The sequence below is a fragment of the Hyperoodon ampullatus genome (assembly GCF_949752795.1).
Source record: "Hyperoodon ampullatus genome assembly, chromosome: 1".
NCBI lineage: Eukaryota > Metazoa > Chordata > Mammalia > Artiodactyla > Ziphiidae > Hyperoodon > Hyperoodon ampullatus.
This window is the reverse complement of record NC_136914.1, coordinates 143,260,552-143,273,053: the sequence shown is the minus strand read 5'-3', so window position 1 is coordinate 143,273,053 and position 12,502 is coordinate 143,260,552. Positions and strand designations below refer to the sequence as shown.

The 12,502-nt window shown below is 37.5% G+C and overlaps 1 protein-coding gene across 2 annotated transcripts in view; it reads left to right on the top strand.

The window, feature by feature from the left end:
* Positions 1–12,502, top strand: part of AFG2A (AFG2 AAA ATPase homolog A) — a gene marked incomplete at both ends in the record, with an annotated part of 340,106 nt that overhangs the window by 111,026 nt on the left and 216,578 nt on the right. For both annotated transcript variants that reach the window (XM_079716599.1, XM_079716598.1), the window contains one exon: positions 183–309. In XM_079716599.1, the coding sequence (XP_079572725.1) occupies positions 183–309 (127 nt within the window). The remainder of the gene's footprint in view (positions 1–182; positions 310–12,502) is intronic.

Sequence of the window (12,502 nt, the reverse complement as noted above, 5' to 3'; positions counted from 1 at the left end):
AAAGAAATGATTTAATATAGTTAGTTCTTGGATCTAATTCAACAAGTAATGAATTCTGAAGCATGCATTTTATGTTTTGAAAAAGACAATGTTTCTTGTTATAGAATATACGATCTTTTAAAAATAGTAGAGTATTTGGGGATAGATAAACAGATTTTTAAAACTGTATTTTTAAAAATCAGTTCATCAGGTGCCGGGAATGTAGCTGATCGTGTTTTGGCTCAGCTCTTGACAGAAATGGATGGCATTGAACAGCTAAAGGATGTGACAATCCTGGCAGCTACTAACCGTCCAGATAGGATAGACAAGGTAAGAAAGAAGGCAGTCGGGGCATTTTAAAATCAAGAACTGGATCGTTTGATTATGTTGGGGATTTTTGGTTTTGGGGTTTTTTTTCTGTCAAATTACTTTCTAATCAGTTTGTCATTTAGAGGATACTGAAAGATTAAAGGAAATGAAGAGAACTGAGAAAAGATTTTGTTTATGTTTTTATTACTTATGTTTGGTATTAATGAAACTATTTTGTAACCCCTTGAGTTTTCCCTCCCCCATTGTTGCATTAAATTCTTAGTATATTTCCCTAGAGTATTTAAGTTCTGAAATTCTTTTTGTGTTTCATCTGATTTATTTTGAGAACTTTTTAACATTTTCATTCATTTTACGGTAAGCTTCCAGCTATTTACTACTAGTTAGACTCAAGTTATTTTCAACAACTTTCTAGGAGTCCTGGCCTATCAGTTGCTTTCAGAGTAATTAGAATAAAAATGACAATGGATTTTATTTCTCTTAAGAAGTTACTTAGGCTTAAATTAATCTACATAGGTGCAAAATTAACACTTTCAAGCTATTGCTACCACTATTTTTCCCCAAGTCATATTTTAATAAATGAATTCACTTAACTTTTAAGTGCCTAATTTATACTTAATGATCTAAACTGAGAGTAAAAATTTACTCCCAGGGCGTGAACCAGTTTCTCCTTTTTTTGTTGCTGTTATTGCCTCATGTCCATGACCTTATGAGCTCCTCCCTCCCTGTGCACATATATACAAACTTGCAGTTTTAACAGTGGGATTTTGAAAGAAATCATCTTTTTGAAGATATGAAAAGAGGTTTTATGTGGGAAGGTATTTCGCTGTGTGATAAAGTCCCTTGGTCAAATGCAGGTAAGGAAGTTTTGAACCTTAATAAGTTAAATTGTGCCCTTTCTGCTGCAGTGTCTTACAAGAAGCTAGGTAAGTTATGAGCATTTGTAGGATCTGGGTTGGTGCCCAGACATCTCTGATGTCTATAAAAAAGATAGAATTGTGTCTTGACAAGAATTACAGAAAGTGCTGAAAGAGACCTTAAAGATTACCTAATCCCACCTTTTGGTTTCAATGAATCCAAGAATCATCTTTATCCAGGTAAATATACATTGTATTTTTATGACATTTGTCTCCTGGTTACCCCATGGCTAATGAGCTCTAAAATTTCTTAGGTTTTTTTTCTCTACAATGTCTAATCTAATAGTGGCCTTCTTTGGTTTCTTAATATTGTATATCTTTGATGTTAGACACATTTCTTGAAGTAGGACTTTGGGCTTATGGTAAACCTCTTGGTTTCTTCTAAATCAAGCTGTATGATTTAGCTTGTTTAGTGCTTGTATTAATTTTGTCTTGCTGTGTAACAGATTACCTTGAATTTAACAGCTTCACACAATGCTCGTTTATTAGTGTTTCTGTACGTGGGTCAAAATCTGGGCGTGGCATGATGGAGTTGTCTGCTCAGGGACTCAACAAGGTGTTGGCCGACCGTTCTCATCAGGAGCTGGTATTCCTCTTCTAAGCTCATGTGATTGTGGCAGAATTCACTCTTGTGACTGTAGACCTAAGGACTGAATTTCCTTACTAGATGTCAGCTGGGGGCCACTCTCAGCTCCTAGAGACCCACATACGTGGTCCCTTCCATCTTCAAAGACAGCAATGGAGAATCTCCATCATATTTTATCCATCTTATGCTTTAAATTTCTATTGCTCGGAAAAGCCTAGTCTCTTTTGAAGTCTCACCTGATCAAGTTAGGCCCACCAAGAAAAATCTCTCTACTTTCAAGTCAGCTGGTTCAGGATCTTCATTACATTTGCAAAAGCCCTTCCCAATAGCATCTAGTCCAACATTTGATGGAATAACTGGGAGAAGGTGTGTGTCTAGCAGAGGACCAGAATCTTGTGGCTGAGCAAAATTCTTTCTACCACAGTGCTCTTCAGCTTCTTCCCCAACCCCTATATGAGTTCTCTTCTGGGCACTAAGAACAACTTCCAACTTTCATAGAGACCAACTTATCTTTGCCAGTCATTTGATTGGCTACAGACCTGCTCCTTTGAAATGTCCTTTTCTGTGGATTCTATCTTTTCTCAGATGGAGCATTTCTCTGCCTTGCCTTGTCCAGATATATCTTTCTTCAAGTTATACATATAATCTCTCTTAAAATAGAAAAGGATAAATGAATTTAAACTCCTTTATTTAAAGGATACATTTTTCATGTTCTTTATATGTATAACATGTAGTAAGCCTATTATTTAATACAGTAGAATTGTTGACTTACCTCTTTTGCTTACTTTTCCCTCTGTAAGACCTAGATTGAACCCCAACTGTTGTATTTTGCAGTAAGGTGAAATTTATCCTAGGTTTTACCTCTACCTGATACAAAAGACCCCAAGAAATTTTTAATATAAACCTAGAGATAATAAGTTATCTTGGGCCACTCTAAGGTTTTGGACCTTTTTTCAGCCTCATCTTAGAATACGTCAAAACCCCAAAGATAATGGTAGATGGCTTCCATTCCTTTTGGGATACTTTAGTCTGTGGATATCTTGGCTCTCTTGGAGAAAATGATTGACTGGATTTTGGGCAGAACTTGTCTCCAAAGGTGGGAGATTGAAGGGATGGAAGTGGTTCTTTTTTACATTTCTTTTTGCATTGTTTTTAATATGTTTCTTGCTTGCTAATAATATTTGCCTTAGAAGGCAGATGCTGTGTTTTATTATGTCAACTCATAAGTGACAGTCTCCAATATCACAGTTTGAGAAATTAAAGTTTGGAAAATATCTTGCCAAAATTCTAGTCATATTTTTGATCCTTTATAAAATGTTACCTTTAATACCTTGGTTCTCAAACCACCTAATTGTCCAAAATAAGTGTTTAAGTACCAATATTATTACACACTGGTAACATCTTTTGACTGATTAACCTTTGCTTCAGGAGGCTTCAGAGAGAAGTGCAAACATATACAAACACACATATATATATATGTGTGTATTTATATGCATGCTTGTATGTTTGTGTGTATGCATGCATCATATATATACACACATGTTCATATATATACATACATGTACATACATTGATTAGTTTTAAAAATTAGGAATCCAACTTTTTTTAACCAGCTAATCTTGGATGAGCACATTTAAATTAAGATATTGAAAGTGTTTGTAATTAGATACAAAGACTCAATTTTCTAGGTCAGGGAATCTAAAGGCCTTTTTAATTTATTCAAATTTTTCAAAATTTATAATGTTTAATTTGTAATAGATGAAATAATATAATTATGACTGGCAGTAAAACATAAAATTGGTAAATGGAAAAAGTATTTTTAAGTGGTAAAGCAGTGCCTTCAAGATCATCAAATTATATGCTATGCTTTCAAGTACAACTTTGAATTTAGTACATTGAACCATGGTCTAAATTCTGCATATGTTCTGTAATTGTACAAAAAATACTACTTTAAATAATCAGTGATTTTTTTTTTTTTTTTTTTTTTTTTTTTTTTTTGCGGTATGCGGGCCTCTCACTGTTGTGGCCTCTCCCGTTGCAGAGCACAGGCTCTGGATGCGCAGGCTCAGCGGCCATGGCTCACGGGCCCAGCCGCTCCGCGGCATATGGGATCCTCCCAGACCGGGGCACGAACCCGTATCCCCTGCATCGGCAGGCGGACTCTCAACCACTGCGCCACCAGGGAGGCCCATAATCAGTGATTTTTGTAAAAAATATTTTAATCATTTTCTATTTCAGGTAGAATTCCATATTCATGTGTAGTGTGAATTTTTTGTTAACTGTACTTCTGTTATTACTCAGATGGTATAAACTATATCAGAAGTATATTTTCTAGATTTTTTCTCTGAACTATTAGACAGCATTATTTGTGTATTGTTTAATAGCACTATAAAAAAAGTTTCAGCACATGTGTGATTAGAACATGGTGTTCAAACTGTGCCCTGAATGTGCCATTAGAAACAAAGCAGTCTTAAGAGATGATTAAAAAAGAAAAAAAAAATTCCTTTTATGAAATGAATAAACATAGTTTTCACCACCTGTCTTGTCTGGAGGAAACAGTAGTAGGAAGAGAATAGGCAACAGGAGAATTAAAGTAAATTTCCTGTGCTGATACTGAAAGGTAGAGATTTTGTTTTTGGCTTAAAACTGGAAAGAAAAAGGACTGTTCTAGTGTGAAAGAAATAATGCATTTAGTCTAACTTTGGCTACATTTAATTCAGGTGTTTGGCCTTGTAAATTAGCTAGCTTACTTTACAGTCCTTTTGCCTATTAACGCACAACCTCTATGTCATGATGACCTTAAGTTAGTATATTGGAAGGGAGAGAATTCTTGGCTTGAATTAGCTTGAAAGTGTTAATTTTGCACCTATGTAGAGGAGTGAAATTGATATCATTATATGACCCATATGTTGCACATTTTTCATGTCTTTTTTGGACAATATTTCAGTTTCATATAGTCTGGGGAAACTAAAGCTGGAGCTTCCTGGGGCTTCAGCAAGGGAAGTGAGACACATAACTCAAGATTCACTTTATCCTACTTCCTGCTATGTCATATTTACATGTCAAACACAATAGCTGTAATGTAGCACACTAGGCTGAGTAAAGTGATTGCTTGGGGTCTCCAGTGGTATCCTGAAGTCTCCATAGACCTTTTACCCCGCTACCCTCCTCCTTCAGCTTATAGATAAGTGAAGAGAAGTTGCATTCTTAAGAGTCCATTTTGCATAAGAATGACAGGATATGAAGGACAGATGAAGATTAATGAGATTGTGATGTCAAGTAGTTACATTGTCCTTAGGTTGATGATGGCCTGGATTTCCACAGCATCAGGAGACTTTAGAGAAGCAAACAACTAAATTATTTTTGATGCCCAAATAATAGTTAAAAGCCTGAACTCTAGGAGTTTATATTATTTTTTGTTAGGCTTTTGCTTACATGGCCCCTTTTAGAAGAGTATAGTGTTCAATCCATGATATTTCATGCATTTGTGTTGAATATTAAGGAAGAAATGATCATGTCTTCTTATCCTAGTGTTAAACAAACCTCAAAATTTTTTTAATTTTATGAATATTTTTAAATTTAGTCCCTTTGGTTACTTTTAGTACTGATGCTTGGTGTATAATAGGCTCTCAATAATGATTACTATTGTAATTATTATCTCTAGCCTGAAACCTGGTTTTCTTATAATAATAAATTTGTAAAATTTTAAAAATTCTGCTCTGAGCCATCCATGGAACAGATTGCTTGATTTTTTGTAAGTTTTTTAGAGGTCTTGAGTAATTCAGTGTTCAGAATTATTTTCTAACTTAGTATGTTTAACTCATGGAAGTTATAAACTGGCATTAATTTTCCTTCCAGTTTTTCTGGAAGATGGGTTGATGGGTTAAATGTGACAATATTTTTATTTCTTAAATACTATAAAAGTTGGTTTTGATTGGTTTGTAACATGGAAAAAGTAGCATGTTTAGAAATGTCAGCAAATGAGAAGCTAAATATATGTAGCTTCCAATTTTAAATGAATTGTGTTCCAAAAATACCTTCAGACAGGTTAAAAATATGTTTCTGAATGGTTTTCCTCCCCACCCTTCCTAGTTATAAATTAAAGGTCCCATTCATCTATTATTGCTGTTCTCAGCTAAGTCAGCACTAAAAAACAAGCTGCTTGATCTAAGAAACATTAAAAGTTTAAATGAATCATAATTCTTTACTTTCCTGTAAGTATTTAAGGAAGGGATGCTTATTGATCTTTTATATTTATCAAAATGATGTGGAGAGTCTTAGGGTGTTAGAAGGTGAGCCACAGTGTGGTCAGACTTGGGCTACTGCTTCCAAGGTCATCTTCCAATATCAGCTTTACCATCATTTTACAGGACTGTTAGAAGTAGTTTTATTATTGTTGCTGAGTGTTTGTGTGTTTCTTTTTTGTTTTTTAAAACGCCAAGTGTTTTCACTATATCTATTATGGTAGCAGCTGTAAGGGTTTCAGCTTCGGGAATGGGGTGTTGGAATTTGGTCAGAGGTTGTATGCATATGTGGGTCATATTTCATTTAGAAGTTAAGATAAAGACTGTCTGTCCCAGGGGTCAGCAAACTATGGGCTGTGAGCCAAGTCTGACCCATCAACTGTTTTTCTACATCCCATGAGCTAAGAATGTTTTTTACATACTTAAATGGTTGGGGAAAAAAGATGATTTAGTGACATGTGAAAATGATTGAAATTAAAATTTCGGGCCTCATAAATAAAGATTTATTGGTATATAGTTACACTAATTTTTGATGTATTGTCTGTGAGTGCATTTGTACTAGTGTAGTAGAGTAGTTACAGTAGAGACCTATGGCCTATAAAGCCTAAATTATTTACCATTTGGACCTTTGCAGAAAAAGTTTACTGACCATTGATCTATCCTTGTAAGCTTTTAGCAGTTTCCTAAAGTCTCTAATGTCTGTTGTTCACACATGAACCACAAAATTTTTCTAAAAATTGTTTAAATATATGTATTGCATAAATTTTCTGAAGATAAATTATATATGTCAATAATATCATGCTGAGCTTAAAGTAAACAAATAGTAGTAGGAAGGCTGTATTAACTTCTTGTTCTTTAAAATACCTTCAATCTCTTCTTGAATATTTTTTAATACTTAATCTTTTAAAATACATTTTCTTGGCCTAAATAATTATTTTTCCAACTGAATGACTTACCAAAATCCATAAATATAGAAATGAAGTTTTTTTTTTTTTTTAATTTTATTTATTTATTTATGGCTGTGTTGGGTCTTCGTTTCTGTGCGAGGGCTTTCTCTAGTTGCGGCAAGTGGGGGCCACTCCTCATCGCGGTGCACGGGCCTCTCATTATCGCGGCCTCTCTTGTTGTGGAGCACAGGCTCCAGACGCGCAGGCTCAGTAATTGTGGCTCACGGGGCTAGCTGCTCCGCGGCATGTGGGATCTTCCCAGACCAGGGCTTGAACCCATGTCCCCTGCATTGGCAGGCAGATTCTCAACCACTGCACCACCAGGGAAGCCCAAGTTTTTTATTATATGAAAAAATAGCAAATATTTATTCATGACACCTCAGTCTTATAGTTGCATTGGTTTTTTTGCTTTCTATAATTGTGAGTTGAATGCTCTCTGTAGTGTTTTTCATCATTGAGATTTTCAGGCTAGATATTTAAATTTTGAGGAGTTAAGAGTCTATGTTTATACATTTGATAGTAAATAATATTTGGTTATGTCACCATGCAAATAGGAGTATGTTTAATCTTCTTTTAGAGAAAGAATAAATACATATTGTCCTTGATACACAAGTTCTAAAAGAAATTAATTTTTTCAAGATTGGAGAGAACTTGGAAGGTGTGATAGTCTAATTATCCTTCTGATGCATTGACCCTGTTATAAAATTTCTACCCCTCATTTCTCCATCCTTTGCTTACTTGCCTATACTGATGGGGAACCTGTTAACTCATGAAATAGACCACTTCATCTTTGTCTCAGACTATTAGAAAACTCTTTATTCTACTGAACAAGCACCTGTTTTTCTGCCTAAAGCTTCTACACACCAGCCTGATTCTACTCCAAAATGCTATAAAGAACAGTTTTTAATACCTCTTCTATGTGGTTCTTTATTTTTGAAAACTGTATTGTGTGTCTTATCTTTACATTCCATCTCACGAACCAATCTTTCCTCCTCCTGGTTTGGCATCTTGTTTTATTTCATATGATACCCTTATTCCATCTTCAGCGTTCTCACCCTTTCCCCTCACCCTGAAATGTTGTCCATTTGTTCTTTCTCTCTGAAATTGTGGTATCCACAAATGTATATACTATGATTAATTTTTAGTGTGATCAGTACAGAGCTGACTGAGACACTTAGGCATTTAATCTGAATACTGTGCTTCAGCTAATGCATTCCAGGACTGTGTTAGTTTATTAGCCAGGTCAATCACACTGTGGACTGCCCCAACGTGATATACCCCAGAATTCCCCTAGCCTGCACCCACTCCAGCTCCAGCTGGCCTGCCAAAGATGCACAGCACATTCAATCTCCATAGGGGATGCTTCTACACAAGGTGATACCTTCAAGACCAGGAGAGGTAGCTATTTCATCTAATTCGTAGAAACAAACAGAAAGTCAAAGCAAAATGAGACAGGAATATATTCTAAAAGAAAGAAAATGATACAACCCTGGGCAGGGTTGGGGAGGGGGGCTAATGAAAGGGAGGTAAGTCATTTACCTGATAAAAAGTTAAAAGTAATGGTCATAAAGATGCTCAGTAACTTGGGACAAGAATGGAGGAACACAGTGAAAATTTCAACAAAGAGTTAGAAAATATAAGAAAGAACCAACCAGAGCTGAAGAATACACTAATTGAAATGAAAAATACACTAGAGGGAATCAACAACAGATTAGATAATACAGAAGAACAGATCAGTTATCTGAAATACAGAATAGTGGAAATCACCCAATCAGAACAGTAAAAAGGAAAAAGAATTTTTAAAAATGAGGATACTGGGGCTTCCCTGGTGGCGCAGTGGTTGAGAGTCCGCCTGCAGATGCAGGGGACACGGGTTCGTGCCCCGGTCCGGGAGGATCCCACATGCCGCGGAACGGCTAGGCCCGTGAGCCATGGCCGCTGAGCCTGTGCGTCCGGAGCCTGCGCTCCGCAAGGGGAGAGGCCACAACAGTGAGAGGCCCGCGTAACGCAAAAAAAAAAAAAAAAATGAGGATACTTTGAGAGACCTCTGGAACAACATCAAGCATACTAACATTTGCATTATAGGGTAAGAAGACATGATCATTTCTTCCTTAATAGTCAACACAAATGCATGAAATACCATGAATTGAACACTGTACTCTTCTAACAAGCAATAGTCTTACAAAGAATAATATAAACTCCTAGAGTTTGGGCTTTTAACTGTTATTTGGGTATCAAAAATAATTTAGTTGTTTGCTGCTCTAAAGTCTCCTGATGCTGTGGAAATCCAGGCCATCATCCATCTAAAGATGAACAGTTTCCTAACCTGGGAAAGGAAACAGATGTTCAGGTCCAGGAAGCACAGAGTCCCAAACAAGATGAATCCAAAGAGATCTATACCAAGATACATCGTAACTAAAATAGCAAAAGTTAATGATAGTGAACATTTTAAAGGCAGCAAGAGAAAAACAACTACAGTTGACCTTCGAACAATGCAGGTTTGAGCTGCAAGTGTCCACTTACATGCAGATATTTTCTAATAGTAAATACAACAGAATTATATGGTCTGTCCTTGGTCGAATCCATGGATGTGGAGGAACCATGCATACTGAGGGCTGAGTATAAGTTATACACAGATTAACCCCCATGATGTTCAAGAGTCAATATATAGTCATAAGACCGTCAGCTGATTTTTCAGCAGGCACTTTGCAGGCCAGAAGGGAGTGGTGTGATATATTAAAAGTGTTGAGAGGAAAAAACTTAGAACCCAAGAATACTGTACCCAGCAAAGTTACCATTTACAAGTGAAGGAGAAATAAAGAGCTTTGCAGACAAGCAGAAACTCAAGGAGTTAATCACCACTAAAATGGCCTTACAAGAAATGCTAAAAGGTCTTCTTTAAGCAGAAAACAAAAGGTCATAACCAGAAATAAGAAAATATATGAAAGAAAAAAATCTCACTGGTAAAGGCAAGTATATGCCAAATGCAGTGTGTCAGCCACTTAAAAAGCTAGTATGAAGGTTAAAAGAAAAAAGTAGTAAATTCAACTATAACTATAGTGAGTAGTTATCAGATACACAAAATTAAAAGCTGCAAATATGACATCAGAAACATAAAACATGGTGTGGAGAGTTAAAATGTAGTGCTTTTAGGATGAATTTGACTTACGTGGCTATCAGTTTCAAACAAACAGCTGTATAAATAGGCTGTTATAAATGAACCTCATGGTAACCACAAATCAGAACCCTACAGTAGATACATAAAAAATAAAGAGAAAGGAAATCAAACATTATCACACCACAAGGCAAGAGACCAAGAGAAGACAGATACAGAGAAGAACTACAAAAACAACTAGAAAACAATTAAAATGTCAGTAAGTACATACAATCACTTTAAATGTAAATGGGCTAAACGCTCCAATCAAAACACGGTGGCTGAATTTTAAAAAAATGATGCCACCCCTATGCTGCCTACGGGAGACTCACTTCAGATCTAAAGACACACACAGACTGAAATTATAAGGATAGAAGAAGGTATTCCGTGCAAATGGAAACACAGAAAGCTGGGGTAGCAATAGATGTATCGGACAAAATAGACTTTAAAACAAAGATCCTAACAAAGGACAAAGACGGGCATTACAAAGTGAAAAAAGGGTCAATCTAAGAAGAAGATACATTTGTAAATATTTATGTACCCACCATAGGAGCATCTAAATATGTAAAGGAAATATTACTAGACATAAAAGGAGAAATTGATGGTAATACAATAACAGTAGGGGTCTTTAATACCTCACTTACATCAACAGATAGATCATCCAGACAGAAAAATCAATAAGGAAACAGTGGCCTTAAATGGCACATTAAATCATATTAAATTAATTGACATATATACAACATTCCATCAAAAACATCAGAATACACATTGAAGTGTGCATGGAACATTCTCCAGAATAGATCACATGTTAGACCATGAAACAAGTCTTAATAAATTTAAGGAAGGGGACCTTCAAGATGGTGGAAGAGTAAGACACGGAGATCACCTTCATCCCCACAAATACATCAGAAATACATCTACATGTGGAACAACTCCTACAGAACACCTACTGAGCGATGGCAGAAGACCTCACACTTCCCAAAAGGCAAGAAAATCCCCACGTACCTGGGTAGGGCAAAAGAAAAAAAACAGAGACAAAAGCATAGGGATGGGACCTGCACCTCTGGGAGGGAGCTATGAAGGAGGAAAAGCTCCCACACACTAGGAAGCCCCTTCACTGGTGGAGATGGGGGGTGGGTGGGAGGAACTTTTGGAGCCACAGAGGAGAGCGCAGCAACAGGGGTGCAGAGGGCAAAGCAGAAAGATTCCCTCACAGAGGATTGGTGCTGACCAGCACTCACCAGCCTGAGAGGCTTGTCTGCTCGCCTGCCGGGGCAGGTGTGGGCTGGGAGCTGAGGCTTGGGCTTCGGAGGTCAGACCCCAGGGAGACAACTGGGGTTGGCTGCGTGAAGACAGCCTGAAGGGGGCTAGCACCACAGCTAGCCAGGAGGGAGTCCAGGAAAAACTCTGGACTTGCCGAAGAGGCAAGAGACCATTGTTTCAGGGTGTGTGAGGAGACGAGATTCCTTCCCTGTGTGCCCACAGAAGGCAGAGCGCCACCTAAGCAAGCTCCAGAGATGGGCACGAGCTGCAGCTATCAGCTCAGACCCCCAGAGATGGGCATAGAATGCTAAAGGCTGCTGCTACCAAGTATCCTGTGTGCAAGCACAGGTCACTACCCACATGCCCCCACCCCCGGGAGCCTGTGCAGCATGCCACTGCCAGGGTCCCGAGATCCAGGGACAACTTCCCTGGGAGAGCACATGGCATGCCTCAGGCTGTTGCAGTGTCATGCTGGCCTGTGCCACTGCAGGCTCGCCCCACATCCCAATTATGATTACCTCCTTCTCCCCGGCCTGAGAGAGCAAGAGAGCCCTAATCAGCTGCTGCTTTAACCCCTTCCTGTCTGGGCGGGACCACATGCCTGAAGGCGACCTACACGCAGAGGCGGGGCCAAATCCAAAGCTGAACCCCAGGAGCTGTGCGAACAAAGAAGAGAAAGGGAAATTTTTCTGTGCTGCCTCAGGAGCAGCAGATTAAATCCTCACAGTCAACTTGATAAACCCTGCATCTGTGGGTACTTGAATGGACAACCAATGTTCCCAAAATGGAAGCAGTGGATTTTGGGAGCAACTGTAGACTTGGGGTTTGCTGTCTGTGACTGATTTGTTTCTGATTTTTTTGTTTCTCTTAATTTAGTTTTTAATGCTTGATACCATTGGTGGATATGTTTATTGGTTTGATTGTTCTTTCTTTCCTTTCTTTCTTTCTTTTCTTTCTTTCTTTCTTTCTTCCTTCTTTTTTAAATTTTATTAATTTTATTTTATTTATTTGTTTTAACTTAAAATTTTTTTTTCTTCCTTTTTGTTCTTCCTTTTCTTCTAAGCTGTGTGGCTGACAGGGTCCTG